The sequence below is a fragment of the Lacerta agilis genome, chromosome 14, assembly GCF_009819535.1.
Source record: "Lacerta agilis isolate rLacAgi1 chromosome 14, rLacAgi1.pri, whole genome shotgun sequence".
Taxonomy (NCBI): Eukaryota; Metazoa; Chordata; class Lepidosauria; order Squamata; family Lacertidae; genus Lacerta; species Lacerta agilis.
The window spans coordinates 1,371,795-1,394,657 of NC_046325.1; the positions used below are offsets into that span (position 1 = coordinate 1,371,795).

The following is a 22,863-nucleotide window of genomic DNA, read 5'->3' on the forward strand; positions in this document are numbered from 1 at the left end:
GCTCTTCCAGTCGGAAGCTCCATCCTCATATTTCATAGTAATCTCCTTTCTTGTCATTTGAAGCTATGGGTTCGAGTCCTACCCTCCACAGTAGCAGAAAACAAGTTTGCTCCTTCTTCCATGGGAGAGCCCTTCAGTCTCCTCTTTTCCAGGCTAAACATCCCCAACTCCCTCGACCGTTCCTCATCAGGCTTAGTTTCCACACCCTTGATCCTCCTGGTCTCCCTCCTCTGCACACCTTCCAGCTTGTCAGCATCCTTCTTAAATTGGGGCCCCCAGAAATGGACACAGTATTCCAGAAGCCCGTGTCTTTTTTTCTTGTTTGCAGTGGAATAGTTTTGAACCCCGGTATCTCTGGGAATCATGAGTGAGGCGGGAGGGGGGCTGCTGTTGTCTCGTTCATTTCTTACTTTATTCATTTCACAAAATCTATGTACGCCGCTTGATTGTAATAAAAGAAAAGGAGAGATTACAAAAAGGGATAAAAGGAGGAGATCGAGAGAGAGAAATTCACGGCCGCGCTTTAAAAGGTACAATAGATTAAAGCGCTGAAACTATTTTACACTCGCCTCAATTTTCTAAGCGACTGGGGGCAGGCTCGTCTGTTGTTAGCAGGTGCTGAAAATGCAGGGAAGGCAACTGCTGGATCTCAACAGGCAGGGAGTTCCGTAGGGCAGCCGCTGCCACACTAAACCCCAGTTGCCGGGAGCCCTTTTGGAGGCGAGGAGACCAGAGGAGGAGACAATAGCTAATCAGATGCCGGCAGACATAGGTTCAGTTCCAATGTTGTCTTTTGCTTGGGGACGGCGCTGAAAGGGGAGGGAGGGCGGTGTGGGCTCAGGAAACCACAGTGGGTATTCTGCTGCTCAGGGCGCAGGAGATTGGGCTGTGGGTTCGAGTCAGGGTGCCAGAGAGCGAGCAAGTCTTAAGTGTGACCAGGAGAAGCACTGAAGGAAGGTAAGATTTGGGGTGTGTGAAAGACATTTCTTTTTTTGCAGAGGGGAGGGAGTTCTGACCACACGGACTGCTCTTGCCAACCCCGCCGCAAAAATAGCAGGCAAGCTTTTGGTGCAACAGAATTCTTCGCCAGGCTGGAACGAGAAGGGGAAACCATGTTCGTCGTAGCTATGGCGAGAAAGCTCCCTGGAAAATGGAGTGTTTGTGTGTTATGCAGAAAGGATTGATTTGATTGATTGATTGATTGATTGATACAGCATCAAAACACAATATAATTAAAAAGAACTTTAAGTAACTGAACAACCGCAGAAGTAAAAAATAACCCTCAAGTGTCAAAAGAAGTCAAGCCAAAGAACGGGAGTCTCTGGCAAGGCGCCGCTCCTTAGGCAGGGAGTTCCACCGCTCAGGGGTCGCCCCAGAGAAGGCAGGCCCCCTCCCCCTGTCACCACCCACCCAGGCTCTAAGGATGGAGGGAATACCGAGAGGGCCTCCTCTGATCCTCTCAGCACTTGAGAGGGTCTGGAGGGAATGAGGGAGGGGCGTCTTTTAGGTGTTTGGGGATTTTGAATATTTCAGGGCTTGAAACGTCAATGTGAGCACCTTGAATTGGGCTGCCCGGAAATGAAACGGGCAAGCAGCGCAGCTGGTGATCATAGAATTGAGGCGCTGGAAGGGGACCGAGGGTCATCTAGTCCAACCCCCTGCGATGCGGGAACCTGAAATAACTAAAGCATCCATGACCGATGGGCACCCAACCTCCAAGGCAGCAGCCCCAGCAGCCAGCGTGGCCAATGGTCAGGGTCCAGGGATGATGGGAGCTGTAGTCTAGCAAGAGCTGGAGGAGGGGCACCAGTTTCCCCACCCCTCCTGTGGCAGAAAGGGGTTCATTAAACCCAGCTTCGTCTGTCCTCGCCGGAAAAGAAGGCTCACTTCCCGCGTCAGTCCCAGTGCAGGAATTCCCCTCACTCCGGCTGTTGGGTTTCAAGCTTCGTGGGGCTTCCCATTGGAATTCAGAGGTAAGCCCAGGAGCCTGGAGAACGCCCCCCCCCCCCAGCCTCCCCATGAGGCCAGCCTGTGTTTCTGGATCGCCCCCGAATGGCACCTCAAAGCCATTTCCCTTGGGGTTTCTATTTGGAAGGTCAAAATCCAATCGTGCTGTCGTTTGGGGCGCATCTGGAGATTTGAGGTTCCATCCATTCTGTGGTGAGGGAGGCTGCAGTCTTCAATCCGAGGTGGTGCTTGAATGGGGTGAATTGCCGCAGTGGACGTCCAGGCTTTTTTTGCCCTTTCTGTGACAGGGACCAGCAGTCTGCCAGACCATTCTACTGTTTCCTTGCTGGCTGCTTCCTGTGAACATTCCCAAAAGTGTTTATTCCACTTCCCCAAAGCAGACTTCCTGGTATTTGGATATGTATTGTTTGTTCATGTTGCTGTTTGTCTTTTTAATTTGACATTTGCACATAATTCATTTAAGGGTAGGAAAAACAGTGTGCTTTTTAATGTATTGTGAATTTGGCGAACAGCACCAGCCCAAAGGAAAGTGTGAGAGAGAGATGGACAAGCAAACCACCCTAACTGGGAATCGCTTGCAGAAATGTTTGGTTGCACAGCAGGGGGCTAGACTAGATGTCCCTTGGGGGTCCCTTCAAGTTCCGTGGTGTGGTGGAATATAGTTCCCTCCATTGCCTGTTGGAAAACCTTCTCTGAGACAGAATGCAGTTGGCTCGGGGGCTCGTAGGACCACTGCGACCCCTGCTCTGGCGTCAGAGGCCCTCCTCCCTGGCCTGCCCCTGGGGGGAAGTCCTGGGTGCAGGCTGGGAGGAGGACGCGGCTGTGATGTTTCTACAGCTGCCCCGAGACACCCCCCCCCAAAAAAGGTCAGGGAGGAGCGCACGCCTCTCTCAGCATGTAGAAGTAAAGCAGAAACTCTGCTGACTTGGCTTCCCGTGGTGAAGGAACAGTATTCTGCACGTGCTCAGAGACAATCTTGTTCCTTGCTCGGCCTGTTCCAGCCTCGAGGCGATGCGCTCAAGCTCAGCAGACGCGGCATCTCTGCGCCCTTTCCCCCTGACATCCCAGACGAGACTGAACAGGGTTCCCACCTCATCGTCAGGATCGTGGGGGCGCGCCATCGTAACGCAGACGTGCGACGTCACCTGCCCATGCCTGCACGTAGTGTGCGCGATGTCACACGCACCATGTGCAGGCATGTACCTGTGGCGTCGCATGTCCGTGTTGCAGCGGCCAGCGGGTGGTAGCTCCTCTTCCGCCTTGTCTCTGCAGCCAGCGAGGCCCCCTTCTCCGCGGGGAGGGACTCGGAGACGGAGAGTCTATTATTCTGGGCGCCCAAGCCCCCATGGCCCCCTAGAGTGACTGAATGCCTTCCTCTCTCCCCGCCTCCCCAGAGATGCTTCCGTGCGCCCCGAGCGTCCTTCTGGCGACCCTCCTGGCCGTGGCCGGAGCCCCGGAGCCCGCGCCCCCCTGCGAGTCCGAGATGAACAAGATCAAGGACCTGCTGCAGGTGAGCTGCGTGGGGAAGGGGCTGAGCAGCGTCCCCGCCGGGCTGCCCAGTGACACGGGCATCTTGCTGCTGGGCTCCAACCGCCTGAGCCGCGTCTCGCTGGCCTCCTTCCAGCACCTGAGCGCTTTGGTGGAGCTCGACCTGTCCAACAACAGCCTGACCGCCCTGGACACCGGCGGCGCCCCGCTGCCGGGCCTCCAGCAGCTCGACCTGTCGCACAACGGCCTGCGGAGCCTGCCCGCCTTGCAGGGGATGCCCGCGCTGAAGCACCTGGATCTGGCGCACAACGCGCTCTCGCGGCTGCCGGCGGGGGGATTCCGCGCCCTGCGCGCCCTGGAGAAGCTGGAGCTGCAGGGCAACGGGATCCGGGATCTGCCCGAGGCAGCCTTCGAGGGGCTGCAGGAGCTGAAGGACGTGGACCTGGCCGACAACCTGCTGGAGGAGCTGCCTGGGGGGCTGCTGGCCGGGCTGGGCAACCTCGAGATTCTGCGCCTGGAGAGGAACCGGCTGCAGAGGGTGCCCACCGGCTTCTTCCCCGCGGAGAACTACTTCGTGTACCTGTACCTGGCGGAGAACCCCTGGGTGTGCGACTGCGCGCTGGCCTACCTGCGCGATTACATCGTGGAGAACGAGGGCAGCGTGTATACTCGCGTCGTGCAAGGCCCCGGGAAGGAGATCACCGAGCACAAGCCCGAGAGCGTGGAGTGCCAGGAGCCCGCTTCCGAGAAGGGGCGCCCGGTCATGCACTTCCAGGCGCACTGCAAGGGGCCCGAGGGAGACAGCGACGGGGGCCCGATACTGCCCTCCACCACCCCTACGCCAGCCACGAGTGTCGCTCTCTTCTTTTCCTTTCTTCTTTCTGCCTTTCTTTTCTTTTTTTAAGATTAGATAGCTGTTTTATAAAAAATATACTTTGTAATGGATCCAGTGGCTGGGAGTTCCATAGCTGTTTTATTTCAGTGTTTTATAAAAAATATACTTTGTAATGGATCCAGTGGCAGGGAGTTCCATAGCTTAACTGTGTACTGTGTGAAGAAGGGTTTTGTTTTATCTGCCCAGCATCTTCATGGCATGACTATGAGTTCCAGTGGGAGAAAAACCTTTCTCTAGCTACTTTATCCAGGCGATGCATTATATTATAAACTTCTAGCTTGCAGCTGGAAAAAGGGGGTCAGAGGAAGTCACTCCCACTGCTTCGGATGCCTCCCTGCGAAACCCAATTTCAGAGCACGAGACTCTTCATCTCAGAGTCGTGGGTTTGAGCCCCGTGTTGGGTAAAAAAAGGTTCCTGGATTGCAGGGGGGGTTGGACTAGATGACTCTTGTGGTCCCTTCCAGCTCAGAGGTTCTAGGATTCTATAAACCCAGTGGTCGCTGACCATTTGAGAATTAATCCGTGCCTTTTAGTGGGGTCTGGCCCGGTTGTTGGAGAAGCCTAGATAGTAGGTTTGGGGGGGGGGGGCGATGGGATGATTTTAAGGAGCAGGAATGTGCTGCAAAAGTTGTAGAGAGACTGAAAGGGTTTGCTTTGGTGCCACGTAGGTGAAATAGCTACCACTGGGCTCAAGGACTCAGCACCAACTCCAGAACGCAAAGTCACCCACAACCCCCTCAGGGAGATTTCCCTTGGCAACAGAGTGTGGGGAAATCACAGAATTGGAAGGGAACCCCAAAGGCCATCTCGTCCAACCCCCTTTGATGCAGGAAGCACTCAGCTAAAGCATCTCTGGCAGGTGGGCCACACAACATGTTTCAAAACCCTCAACAAAGGAGAGCCCCCCCCACCTTCTGTGCCACCGCCAAATGGCTCTTACCAGCTGGCACTGCCAGGAGGTTCTTCCTAAGGTTGTGTTGGCATCTCCTTGCCACTTGAACCCATTGCTTCAGTTCCTACCCTCTGGGCAGGGGCCCAACAGAGATCATTGCCAGGCCCATCTGCCCTGCACCCCACATTTAATTTTGACCCCCCCATTCCGCAGTGGGTGGGGAGGGGCCTCCTCTTCTTTCCATCCCCCCATTAAGCACCTATGTATCTGTATCTATGAAGTAGCTTAACAATATATATAATGGTCTCCCTTTCTTAATTTCGGCACCAACAACGTTGCGGGAGGCCCTGCGAGGCTGCAGGGAACAGCAAAGGTTTTGCAGGAGGAATATAAAGGATTTTTAAGGAGTGAAATGCCATGGGTTCGAGTCCTACCCTCCAAAGTAGAAAACAAATTTGCTCCTTCTTCCATGGGAGAGCCCTTCATAGTTGAAAATGGTTCTCATGTTTCCTCCCAGTCTTCTCTTTTCCAGGCTAAACATCCCCAACTCCCTCGACCTTAGTTTCCATACCCTTAATCTTCTTGGTCTCCCTCCTCTGCACACCTTCCAGCTTGTCAGCATCCTTCTTAAATTGGGGCCCCCAGAATTGGACACGGGACTCCAGGTGTGGTTTGACCAAAGCGGAATAGAGTGAGACTATGACTTCCCTCGATCTGGACTCTACACTTCTGTTATGGAAATTACAGGGTAGGGCGCCCACATCTTTAAAGTTGTTAAATGTTACAAATATTATGCATGAATGTATTCTTTAGACTTGACAGCTCAGGGAAGTTACCTAGCTTTAAAAATAATATAAAATCAACTCCTTTGCCAGTTCCCTCCATTCAAATGCTATTTTTCCCCTTGAAAAGGGAACTCCAGGAAGTGCCCAGAGGTAACAATTGCTGAGCTGGGCAAAGGCTCTCCTCTGGACTTGCCCAGGTGCCTGACTATGCAAGCCATAGTTCTAATGATATTTTTGTAGCAGGTGCTTAGAATGTATTTCCCAATACATATCCTGTATTTGCCTGCTCCCCTGACACGTTCCTCCTATGTTAATCATGTATAACCCTCCTCTTTGGCGACGTTGTGATGATGTAGCAATGACGTAGTGATGATGCTCAACCAACTGTATACCTAGATAAGGCAGAAAGTTTTACAAGTTCTTGTCGCCCCGTTCTCAGGGTTCAAAAATTCCTCTTTGAACCTGTTGTGCAATAAACTGTGGCCGCGCACCCCTTTTTGGGAAAGAAAAATCAGCAATAAAAACATGGCTATTATGTGGTGAAATAGGGTAGCCATCGCAGGGGCCCCCCGCCCGGTTTTTTTTTTTAAGGCTATTTTTGGTGCTGCTGGGGTGGAGCCGCAGGGGCCGCCAGCGAGTCGGGGTGTCACCCCCCTCGCTGGCCATTCCTGCGGCTCTGCCCCGGCAGCGCCGAAAATAGCCCCCGCCCTCCAGTGGCTTTTTGCGCCGCTGGCTAGCTTGCGGAGCAGGGGCAAGGAGACGGGCTGGTCAGCAAGGAGGGGTGACACCCCTCTTCGCTGACCCGCCCCTCTCCCTGCCCCACTTGCGCTCCCCCGAGGGGGCCCGGGCGGCGGCTTCGGGAGTCTCTGCGGGCTGCAGATAGTCTCGAAGCTGCAGCCTGGCACCCCTTTGTGCTACAGCAGCGGCTTCAGGACTCTCTGCAGCCCGCAAAGGCTCCCGAAGCCCCCGCCTGGCATCCCCCAGGTGTGGGGCGTCACAGCGTGTGCGTGCGTCATGACACACGCACGCACCGCGATGCCCCCGCCCCCAGGGGTGCCTCTTGGCTTCCCGCCCCGGGCAGCCAAGGGGCTAGGAACGCCCCTGAGCCATCGACGGCCCTTTGCTCCTCTTCCATGATTTGGTCCAATCTTCTTTCCAAGCCACCTGGGTTGCCGGCTGCCTCTGCCTCCTGCGGGAAGGAGTTCCGCACTTCCACTCTCCACTAGAAGGACTTCCACTTACCGGTCTTGAATCTCCCAGTGTTCAGCCGGGTGCCCGACCAAGAGCACCCCCCACCCCACCCACCCCAGACTCCGCAGAAGGACCTCACAGCGGACCAAAAAGTTTTTAAGACCATGATTGCTTTTTACTAAGTCGAAAGCAAAGTTGGGGGTGAGGTGGGGGGGCGGCGGAACCGTTTCCGGCCACAACCCAGACGGCAGTTTGGTTGGGGGGGGGGAGGGAAAGGGAACGTCCCACCGGCGGCCCGTGGCCCAGAACTCCCCCCTCCCCTGGCAATAAATAATTTTAAATGCATTTTACCCCCCCCCCCAAAAAAAAACCACAGCATTCGCCACCATCTGCCCACAGTGCACCAGGAGGGGAGAAATCCTTCCTCATGATTGGCTAGATGTGTGTGTGTGTGTGAGAGAGAGAGAGAGATGGGGGGAGGAGGCCTAGACACACTCTGAAAAAAAATTGAATTTTTAAGGGGTGGGGCGAGGGAGAAGGCAGGCACCCCTCCCTCCCCCCTCCTCACAGGTAAGGGGCTCTTGGAAGGTGTGCTCATGGCACTTGAGAAAGGGGAGCTCCAGGAGTCTGGGGGGGGGTGTCTCTCCTTCGCTCCCCCAAACTCAGGCACTGAGGAAGAACTGCTTGTAGAACTTGTTCATCTGCTCGAGGAAGATGAAGGTGAGGACGGTGTGGGGCCCCAGGCGGGCGTAGTAGGGGGTGAAGCCTTTCCACAGGCTGAAGAAGCCCTCGTAGCGGATCACTTTCACCAGCACGTCCTGCAAGGCAAAGGGAGGCGGGGGGTCAGGGGCAGCGGTGGTGCAGTGGTTAGAGCCAGGGCTGCGGTGCGAAGGAAGCTCGCTGGGGGAGAGCTTGCGGGCCGGGGACTCGCTCTCTCCGGCTGACCCACCTCGCAGGGGACTGAATGAAGTGAGGAGAGGTGGTATCTGACTCCTAGTAAGTTAGCAAAAATGTGGAGGACAAGTTCAAATATCTGCTGGAAATGTAAAGAAAAAGAAGGTGCCTTTTATCATTTGTGGAGGAACTGTAAGGTAAGGAAAGCTTTCTGGGAGATGATATATAATGAAATGAGGAAAATGTTTAAAATAACTTTTGTTTAAAAAAAACCAGGAGCTTTTCTATTAGGAATTGTAGGTACTGACATTCCGAAGGATCACAAAAGACTTTTTACGTATGGAACAACAGCAGCAAGGATGCTACTAGCCCAGAGGTGGAAAGAAGACAAGGTCCCTACCAGAGAGGAATGGCAAACCAAGCTGTTGGACTGTGAAGAAATGGCAAAACTGTGCAGAAAGCTCAGGAACCAAGAGGACAAACACTTTAAAAAAAGAATGGGGGGGAACTCTAATTTATTTACAAGAGCACTGCAAGCAGATGAAAACACTGGCAGGATTTTAATCTCACTTGTAATGTAACAAACAATATGTATAATATGGATGGATTCAAAATATAGATTATGGAATACTATGCAGTTGTCAGTGTTGACAATAGGACCCATGGAGGAGATTGGGGGGAAGTCTAGAGATTCAGAGTGATCTCTATATAGGGATATGCATTTGGATTGTTATATTTGCAAAATCAAATAGAAATGATTTCAAAACCAACAAAACGAATAAATGAGGTGGGGAGAGCCATGCAAGGACGCCCCCCTGCACCCCATGGGGAGAAAAAGGTGGGGTGCAAATGTGATGAGAAGCAAGAGGCTGGCGGGAGAGGCTGGCTTCAGGGCTGGAGCAAAGGGGCTTCCCTCCGCGGAGGCCAACAAGCAGGAACCCGAGGGATTAGCTGGGATTCCTCCCCTGCAGGGGGTTGGGCTGGATGACCCCTGGAGGTATGAGAGAGGACGGGGCAAAGAGAGACAAGATGAAGGAGTCTTAAGATTGTTTGAGAAGGAATCAGGGAAGAAGATGGGGACTGAGAGAGCTGGGGGGGGGGTGAAGGCAACTGACCTACTAGGAAGAGTCGCCCATAGGCCTGAGCTGTTTTGCTTCTTTCCGTAAAGAGAATTTCACCAGCCATTTGCGATTTATTGCTGGCAGTGGGTAGGTTGGTGTCTGGTGGGCAGATATAACAGTGGGGACCATCCATGGGAGAGCGGGGGGGGGGGCTGAGTGGGTCACCATCCCCCGTGCAAACCTAGCTCTCCAAGAAGGGAAAGAGCGACCAGCCGCTTGGACTTTGGCCTCTTGTCTCTTCCAGCAAATCAAGACACACCGGATACTGATGGGGCAAAGTCCCGGGCGAAGAGAGGTCTGTTTTGTCCCGGCCAAGCAGCCCCCTCCCAATCGGCTACGGCAAGAAGCGAAACGCCTCTCCAAGGGCAAGAGAAGGGAGGCCGGCACTGGCCCCCACCACTGGCGGAGCAGCGAAGAACATAAGCGAAACCTTGCAGGATCCGACCATTGGTCCACCCAGCCCAGCGTCTGGTTCCCACTGTGGCTGACCAGATGCCCCCAAGGGAAATCCAGAAGCAGGACCCGAGTGCAAGAGCAACCCTCTCCCCTCCTGCCCACAGACTCTCTCGCCAGGGTGGCGCATGCTCTGGTTATCTTCCGCTTGGACTACTGCAACACACTCTGCGTGGGGCTACCTTTGAAGGTGACCCGGAAACTGCAATTAATCCAGAATGTGGCAGCTAGACTGGGGACTGGGAATGGCCGCCAAGACCATATAACACTGGTCCTTGAAAGACCTACATTGGCTCCCAGTACGTTTCCGAGCAAAATTCAAAGTGTTGGTGCAGACCTTGAAAGCCCTAGGCCTAGGTAAAGGTAAAGGGACCCCTGACCATTAGGTCCAGTCGTGTCCAACTCTGGGGTTGCGGCGCTCATCTCGCTTTACTGGCCGAGGGAGCCGGCGTGCAGCTTCCAGGTCATGTGGCCAGCATGACTAAGCCACTTCTGGCGAACCAGAGCAGCGCACGGAAACGGCATTTTTACCTTCCCGCCAGAGTGGTACCTATTGATCTACTTGCACTTTGATGTGCTTTCGAACTGCTAGGTTGGCAGGAGCAGGGACCGAGAAATGGGAGCTCACCCCGTCATTGCGGGGATTCGAACCGCCGACCTTCTGATCGGCAAGCCCTAGGCTCTGTGGTTTAACCCACAGTGCCACCCTAAATGGCCTCAAAGGCCCAGTATACCTGAAGGAGCGTCTCCACCCCCATCGTTCAGCTTGGACACGGAGGTCCAGCTCCGAGGGCCTTCTGGTGGTTCCCTCCCTGCAAGAAGTGAGGTTACAGGGAACCAGGCAGAGGGCCTTCTCGGTGGTGGCACCTGCCCTGTGGAACGCCCTCCCGTCAGATGTCAAGGAAATAAACAACTCTCTGACTTTTAGAAGACATCTGAAGGCAGCCCTGTTTAGGGAAGTTTTTAATGTTTGATGATTTATCGTATTTTTAATATTTTGTTGGAAGCCGCCCACAGTGGCAGGGGAAACCGAGCCACATGGGTGGGGTATTATTATTATTATTATTATTATTATTATTATTATTATTATTATTACCAGCAAATAGCGTTCAGAAAAATTGGTGCCTCCAACCGTGAAGGGAGAGCATAGGCTAAGAGCCCTCCGTGGGTTTTTCTGCCCAGTGACACAACACAAGCAAGGAAGCGAGCGAGCGAGGGAGGGAGGGAAGGAGGCTCCTCCCGCCCTGCAAAATCTCTGGGCTCCGTGATCCGTCTCCAGGGCCCCTGGCTGGGAAGGCAAAGTCCTCCTCCTCCGAAGGGAGAGGGGCCTGGGGTCTAAAGTCTGGCTCCCCTTCCAGGAGAGAAGGAGCAGGAAGCAGCTTCCTCCTGCCAGCCAGGGAGAGAGGCGGCCCTTTGAGCTGCAGGCACTGGGCTTGGCTCTGGCGTGGGGCACGAGGCAAGCTGTGGGGAGAGGCAGGGGAGCCCGGGGTGTGTGTGTGTGTGTGTGAACCCAGCCTCCCCTCTTCTCCGAAAACCACAAGACGTCCCGAGAAGCCCGCTGCAGTCCATTCCAGCTGCTGAGCAGCCGCTCGCTGTCAAACTGACGTTGTGTATCCTTGAGGACTAGAAACCTCTTTCCCCCAAGTGTCAAACCATAGCTGTCAACTTTTCCCTTTTCTTGCGAGGAATCCTTTTCGGAATAAGGGAATTTCCCTTAAAAGAAGGGGAAAGTTGACAGCCATGTGCCAAACGCCACGGGGTGGGGGAGGGAGGCAGGATCCCCCGAAAGAGCCCGGCCCGCACTCACCAGCCCGTTCCGGTACTCCGGCTTCCCGTCAATCATCCGCATGTTCTGGATCCTGGAAGGGGAAATGCAAAAAAGAGGAGGGGGTGATTGGCCTGCTCTGCTGCTGAAGCAGCTTCCGGCCTGCGCGGTACAGTTGTGGGAGCGTTGGAGCAGGAGCTGGGAGAGGCTGGGGTTCGAATCCTCCACTCGGGCATGGAGCTGGCTTGGGTGTGACCTTGGGGGCCAGCCACTGACGTCTCTCGGCCTGGACTACCTCACAAAGTTGTTGTGGGGATTAAACGAGGAATCACCGTGAGCTCCTTGGAGGAAAAGGCAGTTGAAATGCCATAAATAAATTAGAAACAAATTGCCTGTTTGGCACTTTTCTCTTGCAATATTTCTCTTCTTGCCTTTTGTCTCCATACCCTCTTCCAGATCGTGCTCAATTGTTTGTTTCTCTTGTTGATATTTGGGAATGTTCTGCTTGTTATGCATATAATAAAATAGTATTCATTCATTTATTTTAGAAAGAAGAGGGCCAATTCCAGGCTGCCCTCTCCCTCCCTGACCTCATTCCCACCCCACAAAGGCTGCTCTTCCTTCCTTCCACCCCCCCAGCGGACACAAGACCCGCTTCCTGCTCTCCCGGACCCTGACCTGGTCTTGGCAATATCCACCGGCATGGAGGCTGCAGTCGTCACCAAACCGCTGATCATGCTGGCACAGAAGTGGCACAAGATGTTGTCCCGGAAGTAACCTGCGGACGAGGCGGAGAAAGTTTCGGCTGCCGCCGCCGCCGCCTCTGGGACCCCTGAACCTCCCTCCCCTCTGAGAACCCTCAACCCCTACAGGGAAGAGGATGGGAGAGCTTGCAGGGGCCTGACCGGGCCGGCCGAGAGGACAGAGACCCCCTCCAGGCCTTCCTCGCCCCCAACTGGGACGCCTGCCTGAAATGCCACTTACCCGAATCGAGGAGGAACTGCTTGGACTGGGAGTAGGAGGCCAGCTGGGCTGCGTTGACAACGACGGCTCTGGCCATGGTGGGGACGCAGCCCTGCGGGACGGAGAGGAGAAAAGCCATTAGGGGCATCGGAAGCAGCCGGCCCTGCTTCCCCCTCAAGGAGGGGAAGAGGGGCTCTCGCCTCGCAGTGAAGGGCAGACCAGCCAGACCATTGGGTCCGTCTAGATTAGTGCTGTCTACACCGACCGGCAGCAGCAGCTGCCCAGGGTTTGAGGGAGGAAGCCTCTCTGCCAGCCCTGTGCGCAGGTGCCGTCAAGAGATTGAACCCGGAGCCGGCTGAGCTGTGGCTCTTCCCCTCCTGGGTTGGCAGCCCCGAGAAGGGGCGAAAGGTGGAGGCTGGCGAGCTGAGGCCAGCCTTGTGTCCAGGAGTGGGCAGGGCCAGGCCAGAGGGATGGGAACCCAGAAAAGAGTCTAAGGTGCCTCTTCGATGGTTTATCTTTTTGCAGAGAGACTAGCCTGGCTGCAGCTACCTCAAGCCCTCCTAGATCCCCTGGATCCCCATCTTAAAATGGATGCTGGAGATCAGGAGGAGGAAACCCCTCGCCCTGGCAGAGGCTTGGCTCTGTTTCATCCAGAGTCACGTGGAGCCGCTCTGTGTTTTGGGGCGAGGAGACCACCGGCTGGCTTAGCAGAGCCCAGAATTAAGGCGAGAGCGAGCTGTTTTTCCAGGCCTGACAGGGAGGACCTGCCCCTCCTTATTTCGCCCCCGAGTAAGTTTAAATAAGGGCACATAGCTAAGGGGAAAAGACACTTGGAAAATGCAATGGGGGAGACGAGAGGAGGAGAGGTGGCAGGAACAGCCCCCACCCGATACAGTGGAACCGCGGAAGTCGAACGGAATCCGTCCTGGAAGGATGTTCGACTTCCAAAACGTTCGAATTCAGAGGCTTCTTTGACAGCTAGGCTTTTTGCAGATCAGAAGCCGCGTCGGACGTTCGGGTTCCGGGGAACGTTCGAAAACCGGAGCATTTGCTTCCGGGTTTTCGGCGACTGGGAGCCGAAACGTTACGGAGCGGTTCGAGAACCGAGGTCCCAAGGGAGGTGAGCGAGGGAAGTCGCATTTCAAGAGTGGTTTGCCCTTCGTACAGAAAGCAGGAAGGTTTTTTTTTTTTGCTCCATTATCGGCATCGGATAGCCATACCAAAAGAGGAATTTTCAAGCTCGCCTCTGTGCGTACTCGCAAATGAACGAGAGCCCGTTTCCTCCGCTGTTAAATTGCAGAAGAGGCCCGAGCCTCCTTGTTGGGTGAGGCTTCATCAATCGCGAGGGCAGAGTCAAAACTTTCTCCCCAAGCCCAACCCTCTTCCTAAAGGGCCGTACCCTCCAGAGCGTGGGAACCCCCTCCTCGCGGGTTATCCGCAGAAGCGCGTTGAAGACGTTTGTGTAGCCCCTCCTCTGGTCAGGAGGCAACCTGGAGCAGAGAGGAAAAAAGAAGAAGAAGAGAGGGAAGACGTGAGAAAGAGAGAGGAACAGGCCCAGATCCTCCCAACCAGAACCAGCCTGCATTTTTGGCATTCCTTGATCACACGCACGATGGAGGAGCCTTCGTTTCCAAGACAAGCCGGCCAAATCCGGGACCGATCCTCAGATAACATTCTTTGCTTGGAAACAGCTGGATTGTTTCCAGCTTTCTTAGGGCAAACGCCTTGAAATCAGCACACAGACAATGACACTTTTCAAATGTCAAAAATGTTTTCTTCCAAATTGCTGGAGGGACTGCAGTAAACTTGGCACATTTGTGGCAGGAGAGTAAGTCGCTGAAAGGTTTCGGGGATCCGGTTTCGACAGAAACGATCCATGTTACTAAAGGAGCTACCGTTTGCTACCCAAAATTAAAGTTACTGAGTATTTTCGGTGATACCAATGTGGATCTATTGCCCAAAGAATTGGTCTCCTATATGATCTTGACAGCACAAACAATAGTTGCAACTCAAAGGGAAACAGCCCCAAATCTTACACTTTCAATGTGATCTGGCATTCTTTCAGTACCTAAAGAGCGAAACCCTGGTATGTGTCTCTGGAGCAAGACTGGACTGGAAAATGCTGACACTCTTTACTCGGACTCTGGTTATTTCAACCCTGAACTCATTCTACCTGCCAATCTTCTATGTTTCTTATCTTTCAATGTTCACCCGCTGTTCTAACCGTCCTCTCTTGTTTTATGCACGTTTAAAAACGAAATAAAAACCATTTGCCCAAACGGAAAAGAGAACCGGTCTGCATTTCGCCGCCCGCACAAGGCCGAAAAAGATGGAGGCGGCACCCACTTCCGCCGCAGGGGTCTCCCCCACCCACCCACCTGCCGTCGGCCGTCATGCGGATGAGCGCCACCTCGGCAGGCGTGCCCACGAAGGCCCCGATGGCGCCCGCCGTCATCCCGATCACAGCCTTCATGAAGAAGTTGGGGGGCGTCCCGTCGGAGGAGGTGAGCTTCTCGAAGAGGATGGTGTAGATGCCCAGGCGGGTGGTGGTGTAGGTGGCCTGGCGCAGGAGGCCAGCGGACAGCCTGCCAAGAGAGAGGGGGGGACGCGGGGGGAACCCCCAGACTGAGAACCAGAGCCAGCGGAGCCCCTCCTGCCGCCCAAAGCCCCACACGCCTCTCACTGGCACTGAACGGGTTTGGGGCTGCAGCGCTTTGATTCTTCCAGGCTGCGCATTTTGAGCCGTGTTCACGCTCCGGGGTCAACTTCATAGAATCCTAGAATCCTAGAGTTGGAAGAGACCCCAAGGGCCATCCAGTCCAACCCCCTGCCAAGCAGGAAACACCATCAAAGCATTCCTGACAGATGGCTGTCAAGCCTCCGCTTCAAGACCTCCAAAGAAGGAGACTCCACCACACTCCTTGGCAGCAAATCCCACTGCCAAACAGCTCTTACTGTCAGGAACTTGAACAAATACTAATGATAGTAATTTTAGTGTTTATATGCTGCTCATCTGAATGGGTTGCCCATTCAGTATTAAAAACAAGATAAAACCTCAAACATTAAAAACTTCCCTGTAAAGGGCTGTCTTCAGGTGTCTTCTAAAAGTCACAGTTTATGTTTGACGTCTGACGGGAGGGCATTCCATGGGGAGGGGTGCCACTATCGAGAAGGTTGTGGGGCTACGCGCCACCCAAATAAAACAGGGCAGTCGGCAGCTCAGCCCCCAAATGGAAACCAGGCCCTCAATACGTCCTGCCAGGGACAGCTTTCAAATGTCTCTTCCTTCTGCCCCCACAAAGGAGAGGGAGGGAGGACAGACGGAAGGAAGGAAGGAGGAACTGTGCTGCCGGTATATACGTAAACTGAATAAACAATAATGAAAACCACCTGTTCTGTAGCCAGGTGTCCCTGCCACCCTCCTCCCTCCCTCTGCCTCTCCCACACAAAGGCCCCCGCTCCCCTCGGGGAAGCTTACCCGGTGTAGATGCCCCGGACGCCCTCCTTGCGGAGGATGCTGCCCACGGCGTGGAAGCTGGTCTTGTACTCCTTCGTCTTGGCGCCTTCGCCGCTCAGCTGCATCCGGTTCTTCACCAGGTCCAGGGGCTGCACAAACACAGTGGCCGCCATGCTGGGGGGCGGGGTGAGGAGAGAGAAGGGGCAGGAGGTCACGAGGGCTGGGGGGTAACCGTGAGGGGCAGCAGAACGGACTGCACCAACGCCATGTCACCCAGATTTCTCTGATTAAGGTCTCTAACACATTTTGAGGATGGCCAGCGGAGTGAGGGTTCCCCCCCCCTACATCCCTGGAATGAAGTGACTCTCTTTCCCCCTCCTCCTCGCTTGCCAGACACTCTAACCTGCTCCTCCAAGCAGCTTCCTTCCTACCCTCCAAGAAAGAGAGGCCCAACAGGCTGGACTCAGGGGGAGTCACCGATAGCCCTCTCCTCCTCCATGAACGTGTCTCATCCTCCTTTAAGGCCATCCCTGCCTCCTGCAGTTCCGCAGTTCCACTATCAGTTAGAAGGACTTTCTGTTCTCCGTCCTGAATCTCCCAATGCTCAGCTTTGCTGGATGCCCACCAGTTGCTGTGTTACGAGAGAGGAAGAAAACCTTTCCTCCATGCCACGTGTTATTTCTTGAACTCCTATGGTGTATCCCAGGGGTCAGCAAACTTACCTGGCCTCGGGCTGGTTCCTCCGGTGCCAATTGCGTGGCGGGCCGGAGGGCGGGGGTGCGTGCACCCATACACACGTGCACTCGTTTTTTCTGGTGCACTTCTGGCATGGTGCTGGAAATAGCTTGTGTGCATGCGCAAGAGTCATTTCTGGCGCACTTCTGGCGCGGCGCGGCACCGGAAATAGCTTGTGCATGTGCGCACGGGCCTCCACAGACCCGGAGGTGCACCGGAAATGACGCTTGCGCATGCGCACAAGCTATTTCCGTTGCTGCACCAACCCGGAGATGGGTAGCCGCACTGCACCGGTAAGAGCGGGCGGCGTTGGGGGCTGGATAATTGGCTCGCTCGGACCGTATCCGGCCCGTGGACCTTAGTTTGGCGACCCCTGTTGTGTCCTCTTGCTCGACTTTGCTATAAGAATTCTAAGGTCTCAAATATAGAATAAATGTTCATAAATGTACAAGGCAAGCACATTCGTAAGTATATAACCCACGTGTCTGAAATAGTGCAGGAGAGCAATCCTGAGGCCATTTTGACTCTCCCAAATTGACCGCAAATATTTCTCTGCAAGGAGGAAGGAAATTAGGAAAAGCTTTCCAATTGTCATAGAATCCTAGAATCCTAGAGTTGGAAGAGACCACAAGGGCCACCCAGTCCAACCCCCTGCCAAGCAGGAAACACCATCCAAGCATTCCTGACAGATGGCTGTCAAGCCTCCGCTTCAAGACCTCCAAAGAAGGAGACTCCACCACACTCCTTGGCAGCAAATTCCACTGTCCAACAGCTCTCACTGTCAGGAAGTTCTTCCTAATGTTTAGGTGGAATCTTCTTTCTTGTAGTTTGAATCCATTGCCCCGTGTCCGCTTCTCCGGAGCAGCAGAAAACAAACTTTCTCCCTCCTCCATATGACATCCTTTTATATATTTGAACATGGCTATCATATCACCCCTTAACCTTCTCTTCTCCAGGCTAAACATACCCAGCTCCCTAAGCCGTTCCTCATAAGGCATCGTTTCCAGGCCTTGGACCATTTTGGTTGCCCTCCTCTGGACACGTTCCAGCTTGTCAGTATCCTTGGATTGTAGGGGCTGACACCTCCCTGCAAATACAGCCTGGCAAATAAGTTCGGTTTACGAACTTAATCTGTTCTGGAGGTCCGTTCTTAAACCGAAACCGTTCTTAAACCAAGGCATCCTTTCCCTAATGAGGCCTCCCGCTGCCGGTGCCCTTCCACCGTTCGGATTCCGTTTTTAGGCCGAGGTGAAGTTCGCAAACCGGGACGCTACTTTAGGTTTTGCGGAGTTCTTAAACCGAACAGTTCTTAAACAGGGCTGTTCTTAAACAGAGGTACCACTGTATCTGTTAAGCTGAGCAAACTCTCATTATGTGTTAGAGATTTACCATCTCAAAGGAATGGCCAGGCTACCCAGAAAATGCAATCAAGTGAGGCATAATCAGGTATCCCAGCAGACAAGGAGAGAAGTAACACTTTCAAATTTCTGCTGCAGACTGCCTCCTTCTGTGGTGTATGTTTGGGGGGTGGTCTTGGGCCACAGGGTGGGCAATTTCAAAAGTCTCTATGGGGCTTGTGCACCATTGTCTCTCCTACCTCCTTGCAAGGAGAGGAGGGAGCTCGGCTGCAACAGAAAAACTAAGATCTGCCTTGCTTTCTGGGGATCTTCCATTCATCTCTGACCGATCATGGACTTAGGGGACTCAGTCCCTTGGGGAGCTGGGCAGCAGAAGCCAACCCCCCCTATTTTTTCTATAACAACTTTTCTCCCAAACAAGGCAGCCTTTCCTCCTAAGGGAGCCACCCCTCTCTCCGCACAGGTAGCAAGGGAAATATTTCCCTTGCCCTACTCAGGATTCAAACCCGGAAGCACCCCCCCCTCCACCCCACTTCAGATCCTTCCAGAAACCTAAATAAGCCAGATTCCCTCTGTGTCCCTCTCCCCAAGGCAGCCTAAATCTGCTTCACACACCCCTGAGTTACATAAGAGGCTTTAGGGAGTCCCAGCACCACAGGGTGGCAAGGAAAGCACCCCAGGAGCTAGAGGAGACCCCGAAACCTTCCCCCTAACCCTTTCTTTGCCACACCTCTTCCTCCTCTCCCCAGCTGTTCCCCTGTGAGACACCCCGATATTTGACCGGAGGGGAGTCAGAGCAGTTGGCATTCCATCGCCCCTTCCCCTGACTCGGTTTAATCCCTTGCTTGGCGCGTAAGCGGATTAGCAGTTTTGCCAGCACATTAAGTACCACTCCAATCACAGAGTGTAGCTCAGGCCTGGATCAATGAACCGTAGAATCATCGTCGGATGATCGTAGAATCATCTAGTCCAGGGGTCAGCAAGGTTTTCCAGCCATGGGCAGGATCATTCCCACGGAGATCGTCCGTGGGCCGGACATACGCAGCGTGCTGCCAGAAATCGCTTCTGCGCATGCCCAGATGCGCAGATACCATTTCCGGCACCACTCAGTGAGTCCCCACGCTGTGCTGCTCTGGTTTAGCGCAACACGAGGGGGACTTGCTGAGCGGGCAGCTCATGGGCTGGTAAAACGATCTTCGTGGGCCGCATCCGGCCCATGGGCCGGACGTTGCCGACCCCTGATCTAGTCCATGCCCCCCTACAATGCAGGAATCGCAGATAAATCATCCCTGGCAGTGTAGAACCTTAGCTCCATAGGCAGAGCATGAGAATCTAATCTCAGGGTAGAGCCACGCTGGGCGAACCGATTCCTGCACTGGCACTGCACAGAGTCGGACCACATGACCCTCATGGCCCCTTGCAACTCTATAATTCTAAGAGCGGATGGCGTCTCTTTAAAAACAGCAAAGGAGCATCCACCACTTTCCAAAGTCATCCATTTCCAGCGTTGAACACCTATTGCTTTCATAAAGTTCTTTCTGATGTTTAGTCACAACCTCCTTTCTTGTAACTTGAAGCCATGGGTTCGAGTCCTACCCCCCAGAGCAGCAGAAAACAAGCTTGCTCCATCTTCCATGTGACAGCCCTTAATATATTTGAAGGTTGCTTTCATCTCTCCTCTCAGTCTCCTCTTTAAACTTACCATGCTCCTTCAACCGCTCTTCATAAGGCTTGGTTTCCAGACCCTTGATCCTCTTGGTCTCCCTCCTCTGCACACCTTCCAGCTTCTCAACATCCTTCTTAAATTGTGGTGCCCAGAATTGGACACAGTATTCCAAATGTGGTTTGACCAAAGCAGAATAGAGTGGGACTATGACTTCCCTTGATCTGCACACTGGACTTCTGAGAATGCAGCCTAGAATAGCACCTGCCTTTTTTGCTGCCGTATCCCCCCCCCCCCTGTGGGCTCAGGTTCAGCTTGTGGTCCCCAAGACCTCCCCCCTTGACTCTTTCCTTATGTGCTGCTGCTCCCCAGCCCGGTGTCCCCATCCCATAGTTGTGCACCTGCTTCTCCCTGCCTCAGTGCGGACCCCCTAGCAGATCCTTTCCCTTCGTTGTGGTGCCAACGATTGGGAGGTTGGGAGAAGGGGTGCCTTTGGGGCTGGGGGAGACCCCCATTGCCTATGAGCCTTTGCGGCAGCAAAAAAACCACAACCGTTTCCCTTCCAGGTGCCTCGTACTACAACTCCCAGCAGGTGGGAACTGTAGTACGAGGTGCCTGCAGGGCCCCAGGCGCAAGTCTGTTAAGAGAAGAGACCCCCATTACCCGTGAGCCTTTGCGGCAGCAAAAAAGCCGTTTCCCTTCCAGGTGCCTCGTACTACAACTCCCAGCAGGTGGGAACTGTAGTACGAGGTGCCTGCAGGGCCCCAGGCGCAAGTCTGTTAAGAGAAGAGACCCCCATTACCCGTGAGCCTTTGCGGCAGCAAAAAAAAAAACGTTTCCCTTCCAGGTGCCTCGTACTACAACTCCCAGCAGGTGGGAACTGTAGTACGAGGTGCCTGCAGGGCCCCAGGCGCAAGTCTGTTAAGAGAAGAGACCCCCATTACCCGTGAGCCTTTGCGGCAGCAAAAAAAAACACGTTTCCCTTCCAGGTGCCTCGTACTACAACTCCCAGCAGGTGGGAACTGTAGTACGAGGTGCCTGCAGAGCCCCAGGCGCGAGTCTGGGGTGGGGGTGACAGACAGGAGACCCCCATTACCCGTGAGCCCTTGCGGCCGCAGGGGGGTGCGCGCGCAGCCGGGCATGGGGGGGGGTCGGGGGTCGTGAGGCGGCTCTTACCCTGCGAGGCCCCCGAAGAGGAACTTGACGGACTTGGGCGACGTTTTGGGCTTTTCGGGTCCCGACGCCGCCATGACGGCTCCGCTCGCGCCGGGACCAAGGTGACTCCGGCGGGCGAGAGCGAGGGGAACAGGTAGGAGCCAATGGCTGCGCGCCGAGAGGGGCTTCCGGGGCGGGACTTCCGCCTCGAAGGAGGAGGAGATTTAGTGGAGATTGGGAAAGGGAAGCGCCTGCGCAGTAGGCATCGCGAAGCCGCCGGAAGGGTGGGCAAAAGGAGGGCGACGCGCTGGGCCAATCGGAACCTTCCTTGGCTTCTCTAGCGAGGAGGCCCGTGTTGGACTACAGCTCCCATCAGCCCCCGCAGCAGGAGAAGGGGCTGTGAACTTTGGCTGAGCCGTGTGAATGAATTGACCCGTGTCAAGAATTGCGAAAACAAAATAATAAATAATAAGAAATTCCTTCCAGTAGCACCTTAGAGACCAACTAAGTTTGGCAGCGAGGGAATCGATTGACTCAGAGAAATAATGCATTCATTCCTAGGACACACCTTTATATATACACACACAGGGCTTTTTCGGGGGGGGCGCTGGGGGGCGCATTTTTGTTGTTATTGTTCAGTCGTTCAGTGTGAATTTGTACTTTTGTCTATTTAGTGTACTGTATTTATTTTTCCCAATTAGAACTATATACTGTACAGTAATGGGTGATTTTCTTGAGTCAAAATGAGAGTACGCCTAAGCATTTTTTAAAGGGAAAAACAGTGTTTGTTTTTGTGTGTATACTGTAATTTGCTAAAGTTGTTTTAGGCTTATATATATATTGATGTTGCCACCCACCCTGGGGCCTTAGGGTGAAAGGCAGCGAGATGGATTCTGTTATGGAAAAATTAACCAGCGATTTCTTAGAATCATAGGATGGTCGAGTTGGAAGGGACCCCGAGGGTCATCTAGCCCAACCCCCTGCCATGCAGGAATCTTTTTGTCCCACGTGGGTGCAAACCGGATTTAGGTTTGATCAGGCCCTAAGCTGCTGAAGGTAGCTGTCCAGCTGTCCTTTGTCAACAACAAATTGTCGCTGTTTTTTGTGTTGAATATATGCTATATGGTCATTTATGGACCTCATAGGTATCTCAAGCCATTTGCCCATGTTGCCGGGCAACCAGTCCATGCAGAATGTAGGCACCCTATATATAGAAAGGAGCAAACCAGTGATATTTGAGGGAGCGGGCTAGCAGACAGGGCCCATGACTTACATCATAAGAGCCTACACAACACAAAACATGGCTGCTGTATGCACGTTTTATTTTATTTGTTTTTTATCTTATATTTTGGAAATGTACATCCAGTTTTTGTTCTTTAAATTTTTTGGGGGCCCCCAAGAGAGTGGGGCCCTAAGCTATAGCTCTATCTCAACCCACTTTGACAGCCTCTTGTGCAGAGGTGTGTGGGGGGGGGGGAGCTCTTCACCTGCCAGACACCTGCCTGCTGAGGCCTCTGGCAGCAGCCACAACTGGCTGGGGGGGGGAAGCTTCAAAACGGGGCAGCCTCCACTCAGGGAAAAGGTGAGATCAGGTGCTGTTTTGGGGCTGTTGGAAATGTGTATTCAAGTCTCCTGGATGACCCGCCCACCCTGCTGGATTAACCAATAGGCAGACTCACCCAAAAATTAGCATCCTCCCTGTTACGGAAAAAATCCCAGGTGTGGAACTGCCCAGGCACCTGGCCCTTAGGGATAGGCCCACTGGTTTCTGCGGAGTTAAATAAAAGAAGTCCAGCCACTGGAGCAAGGACAAGACAGGGTTTATTGCGCAATAGGTTACAGTCAAACTGCACACCCAGAACAGTGTTACAAGAACTTTTAAAACTCCTATCATATCCCAGAATACAGTTTGGAAACATCATCACTACATCATCACTACCTCACAAAAGGGAAGGGTTATACATGATTGACATATAGGAAAACAGGAAAGACAAGATTAGCATATGGGGGAAACAGAGCAATATCAGGGAGATAGCCCTGAGAAGTGTGAATGGGTGTTAAGTATTGGCAAGGATACCTT

General features: G+C 53.7%; 2 protein-coding genes across 2 annotated transcripts; one reads left to right on the forward strand and one right to left on the reverse strand.

The window, feature by feature from the left end:
• The first annotated feature begins 1,907 nt into the window (after positions 1-1,907).
• On the forward strand, positions 1,908-4,373 carry LOC117058144 (platelet glycoprotein Ib alpha chain-like). Its single transcript, XM_033169111.1, has 2 exons — positions 1,908-1,973; positions 3,365-4,373. The coding sequence occupies exon 2, from the start codon at positions 3,365-3,367 to the stop codon at positions 4,358-4,360; it is 996 nt and encodes a 331-aa protein (XP_033025002.1). The 5' UTR covers positions 1,908-1,973; the 3' UTR covers positions 4,361-4,373.
• A 3,477-nt stretch (positions 4,374-7,850) lies between these two features.
• On the reverse strand, positions 7,851-20,957 carry SLC25A11 (solute carrier family 25 member 11). Its single transcript, XM_033169112.1, has 8 exons — positions 20,805-20,957; positions 15,894-16,046; positions 14,794-15,000; positions 13,815-13,905; positions 12,437-12,527; positions 12,131-12,230; positions 11,495-11,546; positions 7,851-8,037 (listed from the first exon to the last, which is right to left on the reverse strand). The coding sequence occupies exons 1-8, from the start codon at positions 20,876-20,878 to the stop codon at positions 7,882-7,884; spliced, it is 924 nt and encodes a 307-aa protein (XP_033025003.1). The 5' UTR covers positions 20,879-20,957; the 3' UTR covers positions 7,851-7,881.
• Between the last annotated feature and the right edge of the window lie 1,906 nt (positions 20,958-22,863).

Bases quoted from the DNA above. Each gene is read 5' to 3' on its own strand.
- LOC117058144 (XM_033169111.1), top strand. From the start codon at position 3,365: ATGCTTCCGTGCGCCCCGAGCGTCCTTCTGGCGACCCTCCTGGCCGTG.
- SLC25A11 (XM_033169112.1), bottom strand. From the start codon at position 20,878: ATGGCGGCGTCGGGACCCGAAAAGCCCAAAACGTCGCCCAAGTCCGTC. The intron at 12,528-13,814 runs GTACGGCCCTTT...TCCGTCCCGCAG, and splicing joins GGGTTCCCACGCTCTGGAGG to GGCTGCGTCCCCACCATGGC. The intron at 12,231-12,436 runs GTAAGTGGCATT...CCTCGTCCGCAG, and splicing joins GCAGTTCCTCCTCGATTCGG to GTTACTTCCGGGACAACATC.